This window comes from Doryrhamphus excisus, chromosome 1 (genome assembly GCF_030265055.1).
Source record: "Doryrhamphus excisus isolate RoL2022-K1 chromosome 1, RoL_Dexc_1.0, whole genome shotgun sequence".
In the NCBI taxonomy this organism is placed as follows: Eukaryota; Metazoa; Chordata; class Actinopteri; order Syngnathiformes; family Syngnathidae; genus Doryrhamphus; species Doryrhamphus excisus.
The window spans coordinates 34,825,795-34,852,394 of record NC_080466.1 but is presented as its reverse complement, the minus strand read 5'-3'; the positions used below and the strand labels follow the sequence as shown (position 1 = coordinate 34,852,394).

The 26,600-nt window shown below is 40.8% G+C and overlaps 1 protein-coding gene across 10 annotated transcripts in view; it reads right to left on the bottom strand.

Moving 5' to 3' along the window:
- Positions 1-20,097, bottom strand: part of LOC131126946 (supervillin-like) — a 45,169-nt gene extending 25,072 nt beyond the window's left edge. For 2 of the 10 annotated variants that reach the window (XM_058069439.1, XM_058069435.1), the window contains exons 1-12: positions 12,336-13,390; positions 7,816-7,879; positions 6,915-7,006; positions 6,790-6,847; positions 6,565-6,713; positions 5,713-6,484; positions 1,877-3,049; positions 1,239-1,412; positions 1,116-1,162; positions 990-1,054; positions 779-915; positions 623-703 (exon numbers count right to left, since the gene is read on the bottom strand). In XM_058069439.1, coding sequence (XP_057925422.1) covers positions 623-703; positions 779-915; positions 990-1,054; positions 1,116-1,162; positions 1,239-1,412; positions 1,877-3,049; positions 5,713-6,484; positions 6,565-6,713; positions 6,790-6,847; positions 6,915-7,006; positions 7,816-7,879; positions 12,336-12,396 — 2,873 coding nt within the window. In that variant the 5' untranslated portion in view covers positions 12,397-13,390. Of the gene's footprint in view, positions 1-622; positions 704-778; positions 916-989; positions 1,055-1,115; positions 1,163-1,238; positions 1,413-1,876; positions 3,050-5,712; positions 6,485-6,564; positions 6,714-6,789; positions 6,848-6,914; positions 7,007-7,815; positions 7,880-12,335; positions 13,396-16,940; positions 16,990-19,889 lie in introns of those variants that run through there. The other 8 variants (XM_058069440.1, XM_058069441.1, XM_058069436.1 and 5 more) reach the window with 8 other exon arrangements.
- Positions 20,098-26,600: the final 6,503 nt, after the last annotated feature.

Sequence of the window (26,600 nt, the reverse complement as noted above, 5' to 3'; positions counted from 1 at the left end):
TTCTAGATCTTCCAGAATCTGCAGCTGCATTTCTTTGGATTCCGCGCTTCCCGCGAAAACTCAAAGCCCGCCTCCAAGCACTCCAACTCTGCTGTGATTGGTCTCACTCCCAAGTGCTTGAGTGCTCCCAAGTCCCAAGAGTTGCGAACCCAACTTCACAGGACTCGATAAACTGAGTAACATGAATTATAGGAGTTGATAATAAATGGCAATTTATCTTCTCAAAATGTCCGCTTTTAACATACAGTCATATACAGTCATCCCGAATCCAATCATCATCAAACAACCACACTCACACTTCACACTCACATTCATACCTATGGACAATTTGGAGTGGCCAATTAACCTAGCATGTTTTTGGAATGTAGGAGGAAACCGGAGTACCCGGAGAAAACCCACGCATGCACAGGGAGAACATGCAAACTCCACACAGAGATGGCCGAGGGTGGAATTGAACCCTGGTCTCCTAGCTGTGAGGTCTGCGTGCTAACCACTAGACCGCCTTGCCGCTAAATAGGATTTTGTAGAGAAAAAAAACATAAATTTGTATCTTTCTTTAAAAACAATACAAAAATTAATCTATCAAATTTCACACATGATGACAAACATTCCAGTGGTATACCTGATAGTGGTCATACTGGTGCTGACGAGACCTGAACTTGTGGTGTGGCCTTCTGCAGCATGCGATGGTGTGGTAGGAGCACTTCATTGAAACACATAAAGTTAAAGTGCAAATCAACAGAAACCAAAAATGTATACATTGTATAGCGACATGTACCTGGAAGCGATGACTACCTCCTTAATAGAGACAGGCTGAGTATGTGAGCGGTCCTGAACCCGCCTCAGACGACGTTCAACGGCTACGTTACGGGAGCGTGGCTTAGGAACGCCTCCTTCTGATGTCTTCTCCAACTCCTGCAACAGAAAACATATAAAACATATAATCATATAAATGTGACGAACACGTGAGGTAGAAGAAGTTTATTTACCCTGAAAAGCGACCTCTTGGCGGCCACGCTCATCTTGGCTCTCTCATCCAGTTTTTCTTCATCCACTACGAAAGAAAACTGTCAAATTCTACAAGACGTTACCGACTTATTGCAGCTCTCACTCACTGACTTCACCTTCAGCGTCTTGTAGCGGTGCTGGACTGAGATGACATCTGGAAAAAACAAGCACAAAAATGCATCATGATCCAAGATCAAAATAAAGATCATCTGAGAGGACTGGGATTGAACCTGTCAGTGTCCAGACGTTCCGCAGAGGTGATGGGTTGTGTCCGACACCTTTCTGACATACGTCCGTCACCTGGTGTGATGTAGCGCCGGGGCCTCCGAGCCCCCCGTTCCCGTTCCCGGTCCCGGTCGGTGCAGTTGGCAGCGTCCACCTCCATCGCTGATTGGGTGCTTTCACTTTTATTGGTAAGGACAAAAAAATTAGTTGTGTTTGGTTCTGACATACATGTTTAATTCCTAGCATGAATAGCAGTTAGCACACTCAGCATGCAGCACAGACAATGAAATACAACACCATTTCCACACCGTGTTACCTCCGCCAAGGAGATCTTCATTGGGTCTGCCCATTTGCATGGTCGTGCGCAACTTCCTGCCTACAGTTTTTGATACCCAAGTAGGTTCCTGCATAATTCAGATGCGATCCAGTTTACACATTTTATTTCAAATCCAATTGTTATTATCAATCGGTGTGTTTGTGCGGAATCTTATTAAGTTCCTGAGGAGCCTTTGGGATCTGGATCTGAACTCCTATGAACTATTAAGCTCGGCTATGGTAGCCTTGGCGGAGGCCTGCTATTTCTGAGCGTCTGGATTTTAGTAGCATCCCAGTGCAGAGTTAGCGTCCATGCCGTCGGACCTACAAGTCAGGCTTCCTGTTGGCATTCTCCAGGTACGAGTTCCTCAACTGGGCCACCGACACCCGGGTGTCCAGCGTTCCCATATCCCCGTTTGCCGCCCCTGCCGGAGGCACGGCCCTGGTGTTCTCCAGGGTCGCTGCAGCCCTCTCCATATGGAACCTGACGGAATGTTGGGTTATTCCGATATCTGACATGGAGCGTGTTCGGGTCTTAAGTTTGGGCCCTCCGATTGGGTCTGTGCTTTTGTGTTTAGCCTGAGGTAGAGAAGAACCCTTCTGGAGGTAAACAGCAGAGTCGCTTCTCAGCTGGCATGACTGATCTGGCTGCCTTTGAGACTCCTCCTCCAATCTGCAACCAGAATCCTGCCTTCCCATTTCTTCCTGTTCCTGTATTTGCTGCCTTAAAGGGTCATGATGCTGCCTATGGGGATCTTCTTGTAGAGCCTGAGGACCTTGCTGTCTTGTTCTGGTTTCTGTCTGGAAATGCTGCTCTTGTGACTCTGGGTGCCTCAGTTCTTCTGAACATCCAAACACTCTGTCCTCCTGAGTCTCATGGCCGGAGTGACGGTGTCTCCTTCTCGCTTGGATATTCTCAATATTCCTATCCCAGCCTCGATCGCTCTGCACATCCCCATCTTCTATTTTGTGACTCGCTTGTCTCGGCTCCAGTCTGTAGTTCTGCCATTCCATGTGGTCGCTCTGTCCCTTGTGAGGATCGTCAACACTCTTTTCCCTGCGGCGGATCTCTGAAGGCAACACGGCCTTTCTGCTCTTCAGTAGACCTTCTGTTTGAACTTCTTCTTTTAAGGACTTTGGTCCTTCTTTAAAGGACTGGTTGGCCTCCATCCTGGCCTCCAGCCTGGCCTCCTTGTGGGCACCGTAGATCTGATCGGCACTCACTCTCCTTCGCGGTGGGACATCTGGAGGTCCTGATAATTTTCCGGGTGACAGCCGATTCTGGTGTTCAATGGCCGGGTGAGGATGTTGATACTCTTGGGTTGGGAGAAGGTGGGCACCTGGTTTGGGCCGAGGTTGAGGAATAGTCCTTTGGGGGTCTGGTTCTGGGCAGTGTGGAAACGGGAGCTCCTGAGTACGATGTCTCTGAGGTCTGTCTGCATTCCACTCAGGAGGCCTCTGCATACCTTCATCCCTGGATAAACATTCTCGGACTCGGATTCTTGTGGAAAGGAATGGACAAGGACACTTAGGTTCTACAGCAAATAAGACAACGATGTTCTTCGAGGATTAGACTCAAGGGACTCTTGTTATTTTTAAAGAAAACAGTCAATCTCGGTGGCACGGTGATCGAGTGGTTAGCGCGTAGACCTCACAGCTAGGAGACCAGGGTTCAATTCCACCCTCGGCCATCTCTGTGTGGAGTTTGCATGTTCTCCCCGTGCATGCGTGGGTTTTCTCCGGGTACTCCGGTTTCCTCCCACATTCCAAAAACATAAATAATAATAATAATAAAACAATATAATAATAAAATATAAATAAAATAAAAATTAATAAAAACTATATACTTTTATTTTTGCTCCCCTCAAATTATTATTATTATTATTATTATTATTATTATTATTATTATTATTATTATTATTATTATTATTATTATTATTATTATTATTATTATTATTATTATTATTATTATTATTATTATTATTATTATTATTATTATTATTATTATTATTATTATTATTATTATTATTATTATTATTATTAGGGTTAGCGAGCAAACCTCACAGCTAGGAAACCTGATGTTCTCCCCGTGCATGCGTGGGTTTTCTCCCGGTACTCCGGTTTCCTCCCACATTCCAAAAACATGCTAGGTTAATTGGCCACTCCAAATTGTCCATAGGTATGAATGTGAGTGTGAATGGTTGTTTGTCTATATGTGCCCTGTGATTGGCTGGCCACCAGTCCAGGGTGTACCCCGCCTCTCGCCCAAAGACAGCTGGGATAGGCTCCAGCACCCCCGCGACCCTTGTGAGGAAAAAAGCGGTAGAAAATGAACGAATGAAAAGTCAAACTCTAAAAACTACGAAAATTACTTACGTACTTTTCCTGGCCTGGTTTAGGACCACTGATTGTATTACCAGTACTCGTTCAGTTCTACAGCTAAGTATTGTTGTCCTGTACTTGAATTTAAGTCAGTTGGACGTTTTTGTCAACAATCTGAACCCAAGCATGCTCTCTCTGTTGTGATAGTTTTTTTCCCCCAAATGATGAGTAACCATAGCAATAAAGGAGAAAAGTGAAGTTATAAGACAATGTTAGGAAGGAAAGTTGGTCAGTCGGAACAATCAAACCATCTGAGTTGGATAGTTAATAAGAGGAAGTGTCAAGGAGGGAAGGTCTTCACTGCTCGGTACCTTGATGGACATCTGAAGACTGCGTTATCGTCATTCTCTGAGTCTATGTTGAGACACCAGTCGCTCTTTGACAGGGCGGCAAGGCTATGGACAACCATCATAAATACTAATTATCATTATTGGTAACGGCTTGGTTAAAGATATGATCTAGAAATATGATTTGACACGAGTTTTTGAAAATGGAATATAAATGGAAAATGACTTGTACCTGTTAGCTAGCTAGCAGTTAGCATTCAAAAAACAACCCGGCTAGCTTCTGTCTTGCACTGTGACCTTTAGCAGTTCTAGAAATATCCACACACTGCCACTGCAGTTCAGTCAGACAATAACACTACGTTGTAATTTACGTTTAGGTCACAATTAATGAAAAAAAAACTAGACTTACATTAGTGACACCCCCTATTGGTTGTGGGCTAAATGCTTTGGAAGACATGCTAGCATACATGTAATACATTCATTCATTTTCTGCCGCTTTTCCTCATGAGGGTTGCGGGGGGTGCTGGAGCCTATCCCAGCTCTCTTTGGGCGAGAGGCGGGGTACACCCTGGACTGGTGGCCAGCCAATCACAGGGCACATAACCAGAGGGCAAACAACCATTCACACTCACATTCATACCTATGGACAATTTGGAGTCGCCGATTAACCTAGCATGTTTTTGGAATGTGGGAGGAAACCGGAGTACCCGGAGAAAACCCACGCATGCACGGGGAGAACATGCAAACTCCACACGTATCCATTTCAAAGTCATTCTCATCACCTACAAAGCTCTCCACAATCTGACCCCCTCCATACCTCACAGACCTCCTCCATCCACACAATCCCCCCGCGTCCCTTTCCCTCCTCAGACTCCAACCTCCTGGCACTCCCCTGTAAGACCAAGCTCCGAACCTGGGGAGACAGAGCCTTCTCCATCGCTGCCCCCACCCTCTGGAACTCTTTGCCCCATTCACTCTGTGCTTGCCCTGACCTTTCCAGTTTCAAAAAACAACTAAAAACCCACCTCTTTAAATCTGTTTTTAATGTCTAACTTTTTATACCTGACTGCTGCGCCCCGCCCCGCTTTTACTCATGTTTTTATTATTATTTTTAATTATTATTATTAGATCTTCCAGAATCTGGACTTATTCCAGCTTCCCACCAAAACAACTAAAAACCCACCTGTTTAAATCCGTTTTTGATGTCAAACTTTTTATACCTGTCTGCTGTGCCCCGCCCCGCTTTTAGCTCGGAATGAATGGATGAATGTTGTATTTTAATGCATCTTTTACTCTGTTTTTTACTCAACTCGATTTTTCTTCACTGTAAAGAGTCTTTGAGTACTCTGAAAAGCGCTATACAAATAAAATGTATTCTTATTATTATTATTATTATTACTGTACATGCCTGAAGTACACTTGAGAGGCTTCTATAGAATAAAAAACACTCTTACATACAGTAAGCTTTTCAAAATGGATTCTTATATAGACTCACCCTTGCCTGTTGAGGATGCTCTGTGCCTGCTGCTCTATGAACAAATCCCCAGGTGAGATGCCATAGCGGGTGGACGGCAGTGAAGACCGACGGGCAGTGCGAGGTGAGCTGGGCACCGTCGCCATGCTGTAGTCCCTGCTGGAGGCTGGGCCTGGATCACAGTGGGCCGTGTCTACATGCTGCTGCTGTGAACGAGGCACATGATGTTGATCGTGGGCCCTCGTTCGAGAAGGGGGTTCTGGAGCGCCACCTCGCCTGTAGTTTTCCATGTTCATTGCTCTTTCCCGCTCGGAGAATTTAGCCTCTTGGGGAGCAGCTGTGCCGGCAGGGATTTGTGTGTCTGTGGGTGCTAAATCCGGGTGAGTTCTCATGTAAACCGTGCCCACACCGGAGCGGTACGGCACCTTGGTTTCACCCCGTTGTGCCACCTCCACTTCCGGTCTGTTTTGCCTTCCGGATATTTGTCTGTCAGTGGTGTGAAGTCTAGAGCGGTAACGTGGCGAGTAATCAATATCCGGCTCCTGGTCCAGCAGGATGCCGTATCGCTCCGACAGCTGCCGGCGACGCTCCGCTTTGTAGCGGGCGATGCGCTCGGCCTTGGAGCTCAGGCTGTTGGGGTCTGACGGGCCTGATGTGGGTGTAGATGTGGTGGATAGCGTAACTGGGTCGACGTACACCAACATCGCCTCAAGGCGGCTCCCTTTGGTCTGCTTCTGCGGGGATGTCACCTGCTTCTGAGGAGCATCCAGCTCCTCCTGACTGAAGCGCCTCACTATCGACAGCAAGTCAAGATACATATCATCATCTTTCCGTTAGCGACAAAAACTCCTACAAGGTCTGGCGTCATCGTACCCATCACACATGGCTCACAGGGGTCCGAGGCCCTGGTGTACCGTGGGGGGTCCTCCTCCAGCATCCTGTTGGCGACCAAGCCACCCGGCAACAGAGGCGGTGGAGCATCACCTTCAATCCCTTCCAGGCGCCGCGCAATCCTCTCCTTCCTGTTTGTGAGAAATGAAATCCTGCAGGACACGCAAGGACTGGAACTTCATGGAACTTGATGAATAGATACAGTACCGGTTCATTTCTAAGTCTGACGAAAGAGTGCCCTCAAAGTACTTCTTCAACTCTGAAACTGTGAATGTAGAAACAATTTTAGCAATTTAACATGAATTGCTATTGGACTGAAAGAACATGCACACCTTTGGGAAGGACGACCAGAAGTTTGGCATCTGTGTCCGAAAGACTCTTGACCAAAGTGGTCTTGGGACTCAAGGAGAAGTCACTCTGAAAACTACCAGAAGACACAAAGTCAAACAAAGCTCAGCTGCTCAGAAGACAACATGGAAAACTACTGAACATTCTACTAGCTAGCTAAAGAGGAGTGGTCTTAAAGGGGGAAGGTCCATCAGGATCCAGGTCAAGAACAAGGCCATGTAGACCTGATACTTCCTATCCAGTATCCTATACTTGACAATAAATGATATATTTGCATTGCTATTTTTACTTGTAGATATACAGTATCTTATTAAACCATAAGATGGCGACGGCTCTTGATGATGGTAACATGCATGTTTTTGGAATGTGGGAGTAAGACACACATGGAACAGGAAAACTCCACACAGAGATTCCCAAATGAAGTTTGGAAACCATAAGAACTTTGATAATACTTATTTTACTTATTGTGTGGAAATATGGGCTAATAACTATAAAAGCAATCTTCACTCGCTAAATGTACTGCAAAAAAGGCCAGTAAGGATAATTCATAATGCCACCTACAGAGAACATACTAACTCCTTATTTCTAAAATCACAAATACTTCAACTTGCTGATATAGTTCATCTTCAAACAGCTAAAATAATGCATAAGGCTAAAAATAACCAATTAGCTAAAAATGTCATCCAATACTTCTCTACAATTGTAATCTGATGCATGTTCAAATGAAATTAAACCATTACCATTACATTACCATTACCATTACCATTACCATTACCATTACCATTACCATTACCATTACCTTTACCATTACCATTACCATTACCATTATCATTACCATAATCTAATACAAGCTTCTTGTCTGTGGAAATCAGGTGTTGTCCTTACCTTAAGGCTTCTGTTGGCAAGGACGCAGAGCTACAAAGTTTGCTCTGAGCCTCCAACTGAAGTCCTGCAGAGACACAAATGAATTCTCTATTAACTAATTACAATCAAACCTCAGTTTTTGAACGCCCTAGTTTTCCGTGAAAATTTTCACCAAAATTTTGCCTCAGTTTTCGTACACTGTCTTAGTTAGAGTACAATATTGCACGTAGCAAACTTAGTCCATTTGCCCTGTATTGTATTTTTCCGTGGAATGAAGTGCCCAAACAAAACACACTACATGTTGCCAACTCACTGCATTGTTATTGAGTGCAACTGCTAAATAACCTGCCGTGGTGACAGGAATTTTATCCTGTCCAGCCATCGGGGCAGATGGTACAGTACCTGTATTATTGGTACTTTGGTACCTGACAAAAATAAAATAAAAAATAAAAAACGTAAACTATATTAGGAAAGCAGGCAGTGAACAAATGTAACAGTTAGTGATTGTAAAAGTACCAGATGGAGGGGTAGGATTTAATAAGCTTTGCTTCTTCCTACTCCTTTTGGACATGTGGAACTGTGAACTGATTATGGGATGCACTCAATTGTAATCTGATGCATGTTCAAATGAAATAAAACCATTACCATTACCATTACCATTACCATTACCATTACCATTACCATTACCATTACCATTACCATTACCATTACCATTGTTCGAAATGCCCATATATGCTTAACAGATTTGTTCCTCCAGTGTAAGATACACCTTCCCTGTTATATGGAGTATTATTTGGCTTTATTTGATGTTTTGTTGTTATGCAAATTTGGAGCAGTTGGTCCAGAGCAGGAGGGGATAGAAAAAAAGAATACACCACCATAGTGGAGAAAACAAAGTATTAAACATCTTTAGTATGAAGCACGGCTGCACGGTGGGCGAGTGGTTAGCACACAGACCTCACAGCTAGGAGACCCGAGTTCAATCCCACCCTCGGCCATCTCTGTGTGGAGTTTGCATGTTCTCCCCGTGCATGCGTGGGTTTTCTCTGGTTACTCCGGTTTCCTCCCACATTCCAAAAACATGCTTGGTTAATCGGCGTCTCCAAATTGTCAAAAATGAATTTGAGTGTGAATGGTTGTTTGTCTATATGTGCCCTGTGATTGGCTGGCGACCAGTCCAGGGTGTACCCCGCCTCTCGCCCGAAGACAGCTGGGATAGGCTCCAGCACCCCCGCGACCCTCGTGAGGATAAGCGGTAGAAAATGAATGAATATGAGTATGAAGCACATAGGTAGAAAGCAACAGATATACACTATATGCGGCACTAGAGAGGGTGCCAAAGTGATGGGGGCGGAATTATTTTCAGTCCGCTTCAGCGCTACATGGCATACACGATAAGCACTCCCTTGAGCATACACTAGCATTTCATTCCAATCCATCCATCTATTTTCTATAACGCCTATCCTCAATTGGGTAGCAGGGATGTTTTGCCATTCGCTATGCTTTTTGCTGTCATTTTAACATCATCCATGATGAGTCCATGTGGCGTTTACATTTCATTACTAGGCCACCTCATCATCCAAAATAGGATTCTCCATCCCGGCTTTAAATGTTGCTCTATGTTGATATGCAGGGTAGAATACCAAGCATATGTCCAGATGACTTACAGAATATAACTTAAAGACCAGGAATTAAGTTTAATTATCACATACTTCAGTATTAATTGTCCCTGTACCCTAGAAAGCGCCCATGAATGATACGGGAAAAGGCTGAAATGATACTGTGTCAAAGCCCAGGGCAGTGATACTGATAAAATATAGAGTTTAACTATGTCCAGTATCAGCCCCCGTAGCTGTCCACTCAGAGCACGCTGGTCTGGTATCGTGCCCGTGAAACAACCAATCAGAGAACAGCGCACGAGTGCTTAGTGCCTAGTGCTTCTCCAGTCACCAAAAAACCCAAACTTGATTAATGGAACTTTAATTGTCAGACATTGATAAGATAAGACTGTTAAAAATAAAATATTATTGTTGAAATATTTTGCAATTGTTGTGTTTACACTGTTTAGATATAATACATGTAATAAACTGAACATTTTCTGGAAACAAAATGGTCTTTTGATTAAATAGTACGTGATAATAAGCTCATGATTAAATAGTATGTGATAATCACATAAAAAATAACAATAAAGATCATCACATGGTTTGTCTGGTATCAAGCCAGGTATCATGCCCCCAAGTGTCAGTATCATACTGATACTGGCACCATGTGATAACCTATAAGTATCAGATATTTAGTTTTTTTTTTTTTTTTACATAAAGAAGCATCTAAATGTCTTGAGTGACATGTCTGTCAATCAAATGCAAGCAGACATTCCTTCCAGGTCACTTTGCAACTTAATACTACGGCTACGGCGTGAACTGTCAAGATGGAGGATTGAATGACGGTTGCCATGGTAGCTTTTTTGCGAGTGGTAAAATACAGACTGATTGCACGGAATGTATTTGGGGGAAGCGGGGGGGTGATGAAAACTTCAAAAGAAGGTAACGAAAAAGCCAGTTGAATGTCAGTTAGTCAGTCAGTGATTGGTTTGTATAAGACAACATGGGTGTTTAGGTCACATGACACACAAGAAAAGTGCATGTCCCGTGTACAACAAGCACAGCAGCCAAAGTTGTTTCCCTTTTTGTCACAGACAAACTGCCGACACCAACAAAACATATCTGCTTTTAAATGCGGTGACTTCCCATGAAACAAAAATACAAGTATCATAAAAATATAAATAAGGATGTGAAATAAAAAAATTATGTGTGTGTGTGTGTGTGCACGCATGCGTGGACTGGGATCTGTTGCCCGGAAAGCCCCGTGCACGTCACGTCAGTTCAGCTTTCCTCGGAAACGCCTGCAGGTTGCCAACAAGCGGCGAAGACGCTCAAGGCTGGCAGCGGCGGATAGAGAAGCTTAGCCGGCGACGACCATGACTGGGATTTTTCTATTAATAAAGTCTGCAGGTGTAAAATAGACTCTGAACGGAGTGTTGGGAAACAGAATGGTATTTATCTGTCGACCGCACTGACAACAACTGTCAAAACAACTTACTGACAATTACTGTTCCACACTAAAATGCATATTTCCAAATAATTAAAACAGTCAAAATCAGCTGTAAAAAAACATTTCACAGTATGAGGCCCCTTGAGTAATGATGGACACATTTTCCGGCCAATAGCGGTTTAGACAGCCTATTTCTGTTTTTAACCAACAAATTCAACTATATTTTATATATTATTATCATATTTTATATTTTGAAATTGAGATAATATTGACAAGCGGACATTTGCTGGCCACACAAAGTGATGTGATGTGCCAAATCCGGCATGCAGGCCGTGAGTTTAACACCCAAAGCTTACAGTTTAATGCATGACATTCTCCAGCGCATTAGGGTTACAGCAGCGATTGGTTAACATGTACACAAGGGGTGGGAAAATATTTTGACTCGGGGGCCGCATTGAGTTAAAATTGTCCTGGGGGGCCAGAATATATATTTAAATTTTTTGGATTTTTTTTTTTTAATTATTTTGTGCTTATAATTTTCCTTGAATTATTTGTCTAATTTCATCTGTAAAAGTTATACTATCAGCTGTATGTTCCCATGTCCCATGTTTTTTCAGGAGCACTTTTATTTTAATTTTTTAATTATTTTGTGCTTATGATTTTCCTTGAATTATTTGTCTAACTTTATCTGTAAAAGTTATACTATACTATTAGCTGTATGTTCCCATGTCCTATGTTTTTTCAGGAACACTTTTTAAATTTTTTTTAATTTATTTTGTGCTTATAATTTTCCTTGAATTATTTGTCTAATTTCATCTGTAAAAGTGTTATACTATCAGCTGTATGTTCCCATGTGCCATGTTTTTTCAGGAGCACATTTAAAAAAAATGTAAATTATTTTGTGCTTATAATTTTCCTTGAATTATTTGTCTAATTTTATCTGTAAAAGTGTTATACTATCAGCTGTATGTTTCCATGTTTTTTCAGGAGCACTTTTCTTTTCTTTTTTTTTAATTATTTTGTGCTTATAATTTTCCTTGAATTATTTGTCTAATTTTATCTGTAAAATTGTTATACTATCAGTTGTATGTTCCCATGTCCCATGTTTTTTCGGGAGCACTTTTTTTTTAAATTTATTTTGTGCTTATAAGTTTCCTTTAATTATTTGTCTAATTTTATCTGTAAAAGTGTTATACTATCAGCTGTATGTTCCCATGTCCCATGTTTTTTTCAGGAGCACTTTAAACATCAGATCACATCAAACTATGTAATTTTATTTTACATTTTTTTTGTTTGTTTTTTTTAAACTAAATAAGACATCTGACTTGCAAGTCATGTTGCTAGTTTGTATGTTAAAAGTTGAAATACTTAGAAAACAACTGGCGGGCCGGATTCAAATGCTTGGTGAGCCGCATGTGGCCCCCGGGTCGTAGTTTGCCCACCCATGTTACACACATATTTCAGCTATTTGCAAAGATGCTACCCCTTACCTGTGCTGCAGTGCTGCACATGGCTGACATGGTAACCAGAAATCCAAGGGTTTCGGAACATGTTTTCGAGGCAAAAGACACCCACCCCCCCAGAATGGTGGTGCCGGGCAGCAGGAAGGAGGCGATAGTCTGCTAACCGACGAGTCCGAGTGGTTACCCAGCACCACCTCCACCTCCACCCGGCACACAGCGCTCCTCACCCCAGTCACACAATGTCACACAAGTTGAGTGTGTGAAGTTGACAGCACAGCAGGGCGCCAAAGCCGCTCAGTGGCGTAATCAGATTACAGTCAGAAATTAGCCTCCACGATAGAAACTCAGGGACAAGGATTGGAGCAGGGGCGGGTGGACGATTGGGGCGGGAGGGTCTCCATTTTGGGCTTCCTGGAAGCCAGGTAGATTCCTACACAGTGAAGGTGTAGCATTGCCATAGAAGCTAACACCTTATGAATATCAGTTAGCATTAGCAAATTAGCAGATTTGTGCTAATCCTGTGTAAGGCTTGTTTATTTGGCCTTCAGGTGTTCTGTGTGTTTACTTTCTAGCTTTTGGCCACGCCCCCATCTTTCTTTGCCAATCACCTTTTGATCCTGTTGCTATTGGTTTGTCATAGGAACCTTTAATGTAAACAAAAAACATGGCTGATGGCCGCGCTAAGATAATGTTTGTTCTTCACAAATATGCTGTAAATATATACATTTCTTAAAAACAATTGATGACATTTTTAAAAGAAAGCTAACTGATCCACAATGACCACTTTTACAGTTTTACTTTTTTACCCAGTGGACTCCTATAGCATCATTGGCGCAACTTGGCGCGTGCCATTACATTCCAGTCGATTCCAATAGGTGGATTGTTTGCGACATTTGGTTCCGCTTGGTGGACACTTCGCATTCATTGCTTGATGCAAGTGGTGCGCCAAACTCAATCTTTGCCGCCGTTACGGGCCACCACAAGCTACTTGGAAGGCAGTTTGACACTTGGCGCCACAGCAAATTGCACTGGCGCGAACTGGCACCAACTGGCACCAACTGGCGCCGGCTCAGTGGACTCTTAGCATTACTGAACACATTGGATATATACATATATATAGCTATAATATTAATTCATTTTTTACCGCTTGTTCTCACAGGAGTCGCGGGGGTGCTGGAGCCTATCTCAGCTGTCTTCAGGCGAGAGGCGGGGTACACCCTGGACTGGTGGCCAGCCAATCACAGGGCACATATAGACAAACAACCATTCACACTCACATTCATACTTATGGACAATTTGGAGTCGCCAATTAACCTAGCATGTTTTTGGAATGTGGGAGGAAACCGGAGTACCCGGAGATAACCCACACATGCACGGGGAGAACATGCAAACTCCACACGGAGGGTGGCCGAGGGTGGGATTGAACTTGAGTCTCCTAGCTGTGAGGCCTGCACGCTGACCACTCGACCATCGTGCACCAAATATATGTATAATATAATATATAGATAGCTAGCGACCTAAACGGTAGCCTTCAAGTTATTTCCTTTAAACTTAAATAGCCAAAAACTTACCACTTCCACACGGATAGGGAGGATAACTATTAACAGTTATTTAACCTTTAACATGAACATTAATCAAACGTAATAATTTTTTCTGGGTACATGATACCATACAGCATCCATATCAAACTTGCGAGGGCCGCACTAACATTAAACTTTCATATCAAGGAGGGGGCCTCAAACTAGTGTCCTGCGGGCCTGAGTGAAGTAATCAAGGACATTCTAGTATGTATTAAAAAGGTTGTAGATAGACTTCTGGTGGTTTAGTGGTGAAAAGCACTTTTAAGGTGGAATATCCATACATATATTTTCTGTACCGCTTATCTTCACAAGGGTCACAGTCATGCTGGAGCCTATCCCAGCTGTCTTCGGACAAGATAATCAAATATGTTGAAGAAGACATTAACTGCATACAAATAAACCCTATTTATTAACTAAGGATGCTCCGATTGATATGCCGATTTCCGTGAAAAATCATGCCTTCCAACGCTACCTTCACCTGTGGCTAGTACTATTGCAACCCTGCGTGCACTGTAGTGTCGTACCCTAACATCTTGGGCACCATGCTCCTCCACTTTCCTTCACAGTGTGCAGACGTGCCAAACAAAAACAACCATGTCTATCAACACATGGGGGGGGGGGAGCATGTCAAAAAGCTTTAGCACGGCTTTTGTAGAACATTTCACGCTACGGAGTATGGTGAGTTTTCGAGGCTCATATGCCATCATATGGCCAACAGCAATTATCATGAATAATCCATGTAATTAGTATCGGTATTTCAGCCCTGGATGATCATTTCCGACATATAAAATGCCTTTTCTACTAATAGATATAATGTAATAATAACACATAACATTTATGCATTAAGTATACATGCAGAATGTGCATGTGTTGCAGTGTGGTGGTGCACTGGAGGCTTTTTCTCACCCTTTCAAACACACACACACACACACAGACAAACACACACACACACACACACACACACACGCATACTTCCCAGTCGGGCCTGGACGCCCCTAATAAGGCAACATGTGTTGTGAGTGGCTGCTGTGAGGAGGTCACTGTGTCCACAACCAGAGCTTGTGTTTACAAGACCACCGTCTGCTCAGCCTTGTTGTGTCGCCTTGATGGACGAACTGTGAGCCGATTATCTTATCTTTTATCACTAGCTTGCGTCACATGTAGATATTATGTATCTAAAAGTGCAGTTTTTTAATTAAATAATGAGCAAATATCCAAAATTACATGGCCCAGTGTGGGGGGAAAAAATGATTGTCCCCTAAATCCAATAACGGTTGTGCCACTTTAGCAGCAACAACTGCAATCAAATGTTGGTGATAACTTGCAATGAGTCTCTTACAATCCTGTGGAGGAATTTTGACCCACTCATCTTTGCAGAATTGTTGTCATTCAGTCTCATTAGAGGGTTTCTGAGCATACAAAAAATTATTCATTTTCTACCGCTTTTCCTCACAAGGGTCGAGGGGGGTGCTGGAGCCTATCCCAGCTGTCTTCAGCCGAGAGGCGGGGTACACCCTGGACTGGTGGCCAGCCAATCACAGGTAGACAAACAACCATTCACACTCACATTCATACATATGGGCAATTTGGAGTCGGTAATTAACCTAGCATGTTTTTGGAGTACCCGGAAAAAACCCACGCATGCACGGGTAGAACGTGCAAACTGCACACAGAGATGACCGAGGGTGGAATCGAACCGTGGTCTCCTAGCTGTGAGGTCTGCTCACTAACCACTCTCCACCGTGCCGCCCTTAATAAAAATTTAATATATAAAAACATTTTTTGAAACAAAAAACAACCATGTTTTGAGAAATACTGAAAAAAAATAACTTCTTGTACTGTACATCCTGGCGAGATTAAAAAAAAAAAATTATAATATATATAGACTTTGAAATGCTTAATTGCTTCATTATTTTATTTCAAATTGATGGCTAACTTGTTTAGATATCAGAAAGGTAAACAAGACAGCTTTACTCCGCGAGGTCGTACGTTTCAAACTACCAAAAACAAAAAATCTACAACTTTTTTCAACATTTTCCTTCATCTTGTAATAATTTTATTACTGTAATAATAAAATAATAATCATTTCTTGATTGGTTTGATATGGATGCTATATGATATCATGTACCCAGAAAAAATTATTACATTTGATTATTTTTTTTTTCATCTTATTTTGTGCAGAAAAATAAAAATGAAGATATTTGAGAACAGTGGAATGTTTTATCAGAGCTTTTATTGTAGAAAATCGGAACCAAAGCACTGAAAAAGTTTGTATATTTTTCCATTTTTAATAAATGCGTTTTTTTTTTTGGAAAACCTGATGCGGCCCAGCCTTGCCCAGACCCTAGCTCCCGTGGCCCCCAGGTAAATTGAGTTTGAGACCCCTGCCATACAGCATCCATATCAAACTTGCCGCACTAACATTAAACTTTCATATCAAGGCGGGGGCCTCAAACTAGTGTCCTGCGGGCCACATGTTTGAGACCCCAGCTGTTTGGTATCATGTACCCAGAAAAAATTATTACTTTTGATTAATGTTCATGTTAAAGGTTAAATAACTGTTAATAGTTATCCTCCCTATCCGTGTGGAAGTGGTAAGTTTTTGGCTATTTAAGTTTAAAGGAAATAACTTGAAGGCTACCGTTTAGGTCGCTAGCTCTTTAGTTTGCGGGCCGCGTGTTTGAGACCCCTGATTTACAACATTAAGCTGGAAAAGGCTTCATTTTTTATCGAGTGAAGGACCATTGTTGTTCATCTGAATTCTGCCCTCTCCTAGTTTAACTTTCATTTTAGGGAATTTTGGATTACTCCGTGCCCTCCAGTATCAGTAGCCACAGTTTACACCTGTGGTCTTCAATACAACAATTGTATGGAGAGTCCGGGACCCATACAAGTTCCCCTATGTGTATCTGGAGTCCTGTCGTCACGTGTTGTGACGGGACGAGCAGGTGCGGAACACTCGTGTCTCACACACGCAACACTTGCACAAGAAGCAGCGCTCGATCACAATACGGTGAACCAGTGTGTCGCACGCTAACCGCCATGTTGTCACCTGAGAAGCAGCAACAACATTCTCGTGGTCACAAGTCTGGCTGCTGCACAGCGGCAATGATGGAGCACTCTTTTCAGTATACACGTCCACTGTGGCGACTCCGTAGTCAGTAGAAAGCCAAAAGAAAGCAAAAACAAAAACAAAACAATTGGATAACTCCATTTAAATCATAAAACATCATGATGCAATACTTCCTTTGAAGTCCTATGCTACCCATGAATAAATCTTATGAATAAGAAATCATCCCAAAAACTACAGTTTTGCTTTCTCTTTTTTTGGGGCTATTGATGGAAAATTCAAAGGGGCCCTATTACGTTAGCCCCGCTTTTCTGACCTATAAATCCAGTTAGAATGTTGTATTCTTGTGTTAAAATATGGTAAAGTTTCAGATAATAAGGTTTGCGAATTTGCAATCTGGACTTCCTTATATGGGCATGCCCAGATATGCTGTAGGCCTGTCCTTCCCCAGCTCTGCTTCGGTCTGTTTACGATGTTAGCAATGGCTCCCAGGAAATGTTATTTCGGGTCTAACGAGCATCAGGTAGAAGTGTATGGAGTTGCAGCAAGAGAAAAATATTTTCATATTTTGTGAATATGGGCCAATACGAAGCAGGACTATTTGCCAAACTGTTGCTGAATTCCAACTCTTTTCCAGCGTTACTTGGTCGTGTGGAAGAGTCAGACGGGAAAGCTGTAAGTAGCAATTCATCAGTGTCATCACTGTGTTTATTTTGTGTAAGAAATGAAACAAAAGCGGTCGTCTGTGCATTATAGCGTGTTATATGTAAATTAGAAGCTCGCCGATTTCTGGAGTTGCGAGTATCCTTTTTCCATCAGTGGTTGGTAGTCAGGTATACAAAGTTAGACATCAAAAACGGATTTAAACCGGTGGGTTTTTAGTTGTTTTGGCGGGAAGCTGGAATAGGTGCAGATTCTGGAAGATCTAATAATAATAATAATAATAATACATTTTATTTGTATAGCGCTTTTCAAAATACCCAAAGATGCTTTATAGTGAAGAAAAATAGAGTTGAGTAAAAAACAGAGTAAAAGATGCATTAAAATACAACATTCATCCATTCATTCCGAGCTAAAAACAAGGCTAAAAGCGGGGCACAGCAGTCAGGTATAAAAAGTTAGACATCAAAAACAGATTTAAACCGGTTTTAGTTGTTTTGGCGAGAAGTTGGAATAGGTGCAGATTCTGGAAGATCTAGAACGCTTTCTGTGCAGGTTATTGTGTGTAGCTGATCTATATCGCTGTGTTTGTTTTTTATGTTCTATGGACCATGTACTGTATGTGTCTGAAATGAAATTGATGATGATACAGGGGTCCACACCTCAATACAAAATGAGCATACTAAGTCCATAACATAACATAACAAAGGGCCGGCCATCAAAACAAAAGGTCTGACTTCCAGTGTGATTTACAATGCAGGTTCTTACTAAATACAGTAAGAAAACCTCAGTTTTTGTACAATTTCACCAAAATTTTGGTCGTCTAGTTTTGTACAACATGGCAATGATAATGGTAATGGTTTAATTTCATTTGAACATGCATCAGATTACAATTGAGTGCATCCCATAATCAGTTCACAGTTCCACATGTCCAAAAGGAGTAGGAAGAAGCAAAGCTTATTAAATCCTACCCCTCCATCTGGTACTTTTACAATCACTAACTGTTACATTTGTTCACTTCCTGCTTTCCTAATATACTTTACGTTGTTTTTTTTTGTTTGTTTTTTTTGTCACATACCTAATCACATGCAAGGTGATATGAGCATCCAATGCCATAATGGGTACCATAGTAACTGTCAATATAGTGATATGTATGGCACATCATGACATACAACATTGCATGTAACAAAGTCGTCTGTGTGAACGAGTGCCCAAACAAGCATCGCTTTTTTATTGCGTACAACTGCTAAATAACCTGCCAAGTATCCAAAAAAAGTTGTGAGTGCTATCAATTTCATAAAGAAGGTGAGAAAAACTATTGAATTTGATTTGGCCAGGATGTACAGTACAAGAAGGGATTTTTTAAAAAAGTATTTCTCCAACTAAAATCAACACTCTGTGACATCACTGTGATGCCATGGTGTGTGTTTGTTATTGTTATTATGCTTAGCTGTGGTGTGCATGTGCACTGCATCATATTTTGTTGCTGATATTTTATTTTAGCAAACAGCTAAAATAACGCATAAGGCCAAAAACAACCAATTAGCTAAAATGTCATCCAATACTTCTCTACAAGAGAGGAGAAATATGATCTCAGGGAAGAAGTACATTTGAAACACTTCTATGCTAGGACTACGTTATGCTAGCCATAGCATTTCAGTATGTGGAATCAAACTATGGAATGGATTGAGTAAGGACCTCAAACAATGCACAGCGATGAGCCAATTCAAGAAACAATACAAGCAGTTGATGTTTGCTAAATACAAGGATGAAGAGTCTTGAACCAGTCATGATGTGCTATATATATCACTATATTGACACTTACTATGGTACCCATTATGGCATTGGATGCTCATATCACCTCCTACTTCAGTACGAGGTACATACTGAACAAAAAAAAAACTTTAAACTGTATTATGGAAAGCAGGAAGTGAACAAATGTAACAGTTAGTGATTGTAAAAGCACCAGATGGAGGGGTAGGATTTAATAAGCTTTGCTTCTTCCTACTCCTTTTGGACATGTGGAACTGTGAACTGATTATGGGATGCACTCAATTGTAATCTGATGCATTTTCAAATGAAATTAAACCATTACCATATTTTGCACATTTGTGACCTGATAATCCATCCATTATTTTCTATGCCTCACTTGGTCTGCGAGTATGCAGGAACCTATCCCAGCTGTCTTTAGGCAAGAGGTGGGGTACATCCCAGATCGGTCAACACATGCAGTCACTTCATTAAAACTAAATAAACAAGGTCAGTACTCACATGTATTCCGAAGACAAAGTTGAGGGTTCACTGCTGTGACGTGGCTGCAGGTGAGAGCAGGTAAAGTCCAAAATAAATTAAAAAAAAATATCTCTGATGTGTTCAGCGGTAAAGAGAAGGAGGGAGGAGCAAGGGGAGAGGAAGCAAGGAAACGTGATGAGATTGATTCTTGAAGTCAGTCATTAGTGGTGTTCCTCCATGGACTGGGGAGAGGTGACCCACCAGGGCACCAAGAGGCTTTGAAGAAGGTGGGCCTAAAACCGGCGTGGTAACCCGACCCTGGGCCCACCATGTATGGGCTGAAGAAAGTGGCCTCCATTAGTCCGCCGTCTGCCATAAATAGCCAGGAGGAGCTGGCCCAGGGCCTATCAGCTGCTGGTCCTCCTGGGCTAGACCGACATCTCGCCTGCTTGCTGCAGAACTGCACCTCGACTTGACCTCCAAAGTCCAATCTCAAGTTCATTGGTAGGATTTGAATATGCAATGATGACAGTTTATCACTAAGCATTCTACATATACTTAACACAACTTTAATAATGCTTAAGTATGTGCATGGTTTTAAGCTAGCTTGCAGTTTTGTGTAAATAAAGTTAATGATTCCATGTGCATAAGAATAAAATATAACGATTCCTTTGCTAACTCACTCAAGGGAGCAACATTTACATAACATTTACAAACCATCCTGTCTCTTGTCGTCCTCTGGTGGAAGACTTAGGCACCGCCAACCGTGATTGGATACTTAATACACTCACAGTTTATCATTTTTTAACTCATTAAACGATATGTTTATTGTAGTACAGCTCTACTGCATCATACCAACAAGGAAATGTTTTAATAATAACAGCTTGGTCACTAAGCCACCATGAGAAGGCACATACCAAAATATTAGAAACAGATACAAACATATTGTTCAATATCAATGACACTGGCTTAAAATAATAGTAGATATTCAATGAAAAGCAACCTAAAAATAAAAAAATAATATTCATCCATCCATTTTCTATGCCGCTTATCCTCACTAGGATTGGGGTTATGCTGGAGCCTATCCCAGCTGACTTCAGCCGAGACGTGGGGTACACCTTGGACCGGTCGCCAGCCAATCACAGGGCACATATAGACAAACAACCAATTAGGATTCGCCAATTAACCTAGCATGTTTTTGGAATGTGGAAGGAAACCGGAGTACCCGGAGAAAACCCACGCATGCACGGGGAGAACATGCAAACTCCAACCAGAGATGGCCGAGGGTGGGATTGAACTCGGGTCTCCTAGCTGTGAAGCATATCTGCTTTTCTAATAATTCCAATAATAACAATTATTATTAATTGATTGATTTTTTTTAATTACAAAAAAAAATAAATAAAATAAAAAAAGAGGGGGTAAAATGTATATACAGTAAACCTCGGATATATCGGACTCGGATATATCGGAAATTCGCTCACAATGGACAGATAAAAAAGAACCAATTTTTCTGTAATGCATTTCCAATAAAAATTCATTGCATATATCAGATTTTTTATAACGGATTTCGCCTATTTCGGACAAAATCTCTAGTCCCGTTCCAATGCATTTCCCTCGCATATATCGGATGGCCGCATCGTGGCGCTCTGATTCGCCGAATCGTGACAGGCCGCTATACGACGTCATTTGCAGCGTTTGCAGCATTGCCTGTCAAGGAAGTGCCTTTTTATAACGGATAAAATCCGATTTACGCATATACCGGATATAAATCCGATATATGCGTAAAACGGACATTTTCCGGTATACGCATATAACGGATTTCACTTATATCGGACAAAACCAGTGGGAACAATTGAATCCGATATATCCAAGGTTTACTGTATGTATATATACAGTACATATGTCCCCTGCAGGAAGGCTGCTGACAAGGTGCCGTGTAGCTAAAACCTGTATCTCCACAACACTTTACCGATGGCCATTTTATGTCATGTTAACACAGCAGGAAGTACTAATGGACCACTTCCTGTGACCAAAGCACACTCAGAGGAGACAAGAATAATGGCCGCCATCCAAGCCTTGCAAAGCTGCCAGCTCGCTCGCTCGCTCGCTCCCAAAATGTGCCAACTTTTCGAACTCTTTGATACCATCCTGGCGCCGCCATCGCTGGCCTGACTCGAAGCTCTAATGAGTCTAATTGGAAGGTCAAGGTTGTCCTTTAAAAAAGGGACTAAAACTCCAACAAAGGAACTAAGTGATGACAAACAACAGACGTTTTTCATGCAAAGAGTTTATTTCTGAATGGGACTGCAGTATCGTACAACACAATGAAGTATTATCCTCATATTTATACATACAAAGATAAAAGGAAACAATCAATGACGTCTGTTTTTACTCTAAAAATAGCTTTTAAATACTTGGCATAGTTTAGTAAATTAAACTATGAAACACATTTGTTTTGCCCGTCGCTGCTTCTTGTTTTTTTTCCCTTTTTTTTTAAACTACCAAATGCAAATTTACTTTATGAAAAAAAACAAAAACCCCCCCCCCACCTCCTCTGTCGCTTGCATTCCATGCAAGGAAGAAAAAAAGATGTAGAAAAAGCACTTAAATCTCATATGAAAATAGAAAATATCACAAGTGTGCATAATCACTTCATGTTGGACGTCACCTGTCGTAGAAAAGTCACATGACACATGATGTTGCTATGTTCACGTGGACCTGCCATACCAATTATTATGGGGCTATATTTCACTTTCACTTTCACTGTTTGCCTCACCTCTTGTTTTTGAAAGATCACATGACTGCCATGCTACAGCGCCCCCAGCTGGAAGGGCCGGTGGGTTACAAGCGCGGATGTAAACCCCCCCCCAGCATAAGTTTTGTTTATTTGGCTGCGATGTGATGCGATGCTTTGTTTTATTTTATTTCGTTTTTTTTTTGTTTTTTTTTTAAAGTAAGGCGACATCGAGAATTTACAAGAAATGCTAAAAGACGCGATTCTGCCTTGCTAAAATGCTACAAGTGTACAAAGGCTACATAACAGTGATGGATGACAAAGTCATACACGTCTGTTGTTGTTGACAGGTCACAATGCCATGCTGGCAAAAAGGAACACAAAACTCCTTTTTATACACACTTTTTTAGCACATTTAGGCTATTTTTCTAGAAGTCTATTTAAAAACTCTTATCGAAAAACCCTGTATATTTTTAAAAAGTATACTATATCTTTGCAAATATGTGTTGTTGTTTTTTTTTTACACCCAGCATTGCATTGTACCCTTTAGTGCAATCCTCACAAAGAACTGACAGTACCCCCCCTCTCTCTCCCCACAAAGTGTGTGAATGCTGATAAAGGGTAAATATACCCCCTGGTGGCTGTGAGCAGTACAAGGCATGACAAATCTGAGAAATCTGATTGGACCGTTATATTATGTACGTTTACGGCATCATTGCGTTTTTCTCCTTTGTTGGACCTTTGAAAACTACTAGAATGTTCTTCATTAATGGAAAAAGCACTTCTCTCTACAAGATGAATATTGGCCAACTAAACACCTCCGTCTCCAAATTTTAGAATTATTTTGTCTTTCAGCCTTTTGTGACAAAGGAAGCCCGTTTCCGACACTGATAAAAAAACAAGTTATCCCAAGGTAAGTCATGAGATAAGTTATGAGAAAGTTGAAATTATTACATAAAAAGTCATAATTATGAGACAAATAGTTGAAATTATGAGATAAGAAAGTCGAAATTATGAGATAAGAAAGTCATAATTATGAGATAAAAAGTCGAAATTATGAGATAACAAAGTTATAATTATGATATAAAAAGTCAAAATGATGAGATAAGAAAGCCTAAGTTATGAGATAAAAAGTCAAAATTATGAGAAACATAGTTGAGATTATGACATAAGAAAATCGAAATTATGAGATAAGAAAGTGAAAATTCAAAGTCGAAATTTCGAGATAATTTCAACTTTATCACCTCATAAATTCAACTTTTTATCTCATAATTAACATTGGAATAACTTTTTTTTCAGTAGCGGAAATGAGCTTCCATAGTTCATTCATTCATTCATTCATTTTCCACCGCGTTTTTCCTCACGAGGGTCGCGGGGGTGCTGGAGCCTATCCCAGCTGTCTTCAGGCAACACCCTGGACTGGTGGCCAGCCAATCACAGGGCGAGCTTCCATAGTTTCAGATAAAAATGTGTAAAGTCTTTCAACTGCTTTTAGTTGGTTGTTTTAGTTTAAAGTCATAATAGCAATTCGGAAAAAAACAGTGGAACCTCTGTTTTGTATGGACCAGTTTTTGTATAATTCTTTTATGGTTGGAAATTTACACCAAAATGTTACCTCAGTTATTGTACACTCTTTCCGTTTTGTAAATAAACATTTGTCTTTTATCATTATTTTGCATTCTTTTCCGCATGTAAAACTGTATTGTCATTAAAGGGGTCATCGTTCCCAATCCTTATGTGAAACATGAACACATATTTATTTTCCTTTGTGTACATTATAACACGAAAAAATGACTTAATATGAGCTAGCTAACAATATACGTCATTATGATACACCTATTTCGACTATGAAACCCTCTAAATACAACATTGCATGGTTTGATATCCATGCTGTGATCATGCATTAACACGTACACTCATGATAACATGTAATAGTTGCAGTATCTTACCATATTTTGATTATTTAAAACACTACAAAAAACGTATTTCCTAGGGTGCATTGATACACATACTTATGCTAGTTCCAACACTTACGATGTCCGATCTCCTTGGGATGACACAGCCACAAAAATGCTGATGGCAAACCAGCATCTTGTTGAGTCTTTGTAAGGAAATGTAGAGCTAGGTATCCACTCTTCCCTCTGTGAATGACGCTGAGATGAGCGGTTAGCAAGGCGTCTTGTTAGTCCGCCAGATAAAAATCGTTTTTCATGTTAGCTGCTACAATAATAACATCGCTTTGTAAATAGCTTTGTAAATATACTATTTTTTTCAGAGTGCGTCATTTGAAATTTTTATTTTCCATGACATCCTTTTTTAGCTCGCTTATATTAACTCATTTTCTTGTGCTAGAATGTAGAGATAAGAAAAAAAACATGTTTCACATAAGGATTGTGAATGAAAATTAAAAAAATAATAATTTTTGTAAATATTTGGGGGTGTCTGAAACAGATTAATTGGATTTACATTACTTAGGTTTAGGATTTTGGGGTTTGGGTTTAGCAGTCAGCGTTAGATAAATAAAAATAATACAAAAACACGTTGAAGGAAACAAACAAAAAAAAACAAAAAGCTGCCAATATGCTATCGTCCAAAATGAATGAACTATTTTAAAGTTTTGTTCCAAACTACAAAACAATTGTACTGGAATTAATTCATTTGAACAAAAACTGAGGTACAGTTAATCGTCATTTAGCACGCTTGATTGGTTCCGATCCAACTTCTGCAAAGTAGCATTCCTCATGTATCAATGAAATATTTTCATAGTTAGAGCACAGAAAACCTAAATACAGTTTTTAACATTACTAAAGCCCTCTAGACATGAAATAACACCCCTATATTCACCTTCACACTCCAATTATCGTTTACAAGTAATCATTAAAGTAAATAAGCCACAGAAGACACAAATTAGACTTGTGCTCATGTGCTGTAAATGCGTTCCAGAGGGAAGCTGAGTGGCGGGCGGACAGGAAGTGATGTCATGGTTGAGAGTTGAGCTTTAACAGTAGCCTATGTTTTTATTAGGAATTTTTATTTGGAATTCGAAACTCGAAACTAATCGGTAATCGGTCGTATCCAAGATGGTGACGAGTCACACATACAGACCGGAGGTGGACCAGCTGGTCAGAACCACCTGGATCTCAATCCACTCAAGACTGTGGAGATGAGAGTGGACTTCAGGAGAAGTCCCACCCCCATGATCCTCAACAGCACATTGTCTCATGTGGACACCTTCGGGTTTCTGGGAACCACAATCTCTCCGGACCCTGAAGTGGTCCGTGTGTAAAAAGGCCCAGCAGAGGTTCTACTTCCTACGTCAACTCAGGAAGTTCAATCTGCCTCAGGATCTGCTGATCCAGTTCTACACTGCAATTGTCTGTTCTGTGGACTCCCATCACCGTCTGGTTTGGATATGCGACCAAACAGGACCAGAACACACCACAAAGGAGATTTAAATCTGCAGAAAAATAATTGGAGTAGATCTTCCCTCCACACGTGACCTGTATCGGTCCAGGGGACATCAGACCCCAGACAAAAAGTGTTCAAACTTCTGTTCAAACCCTAAGGTAGGCACTACAGAAAACTGTACGGCAAAACTTCCAGGTACAGAACCAGTTTCTTCCCCCAGGCGGTCACTCTGATCAACACCTGAACATGTCAGTGTTGATAACATCTTTAAATGTGTCTTCTGAATGCCTTATATTTGTATTTTACTTCATTAAGCCATTCTTATATGTGAAAATCTTTCATTAAGGCAAAAAATATGTAAATTTGCTAATAATAAGACATAATAATAATAAAACAAAAACAAAAATAAACAAAAATAAACCAAAATAAACAAAAATAAACAAAAATAAACAAAATACAAAATAAAAATAAAAATAAAAATAAATGAATGAATGAATGAATAAAAATGAAAATGAAAATAAAAAAATGAATGAATGAATGAATAAAAATAAAAATAAAAATAAATGAATGAATGAATGAATAAAAATGAAAATGAAAATAAAAAAATG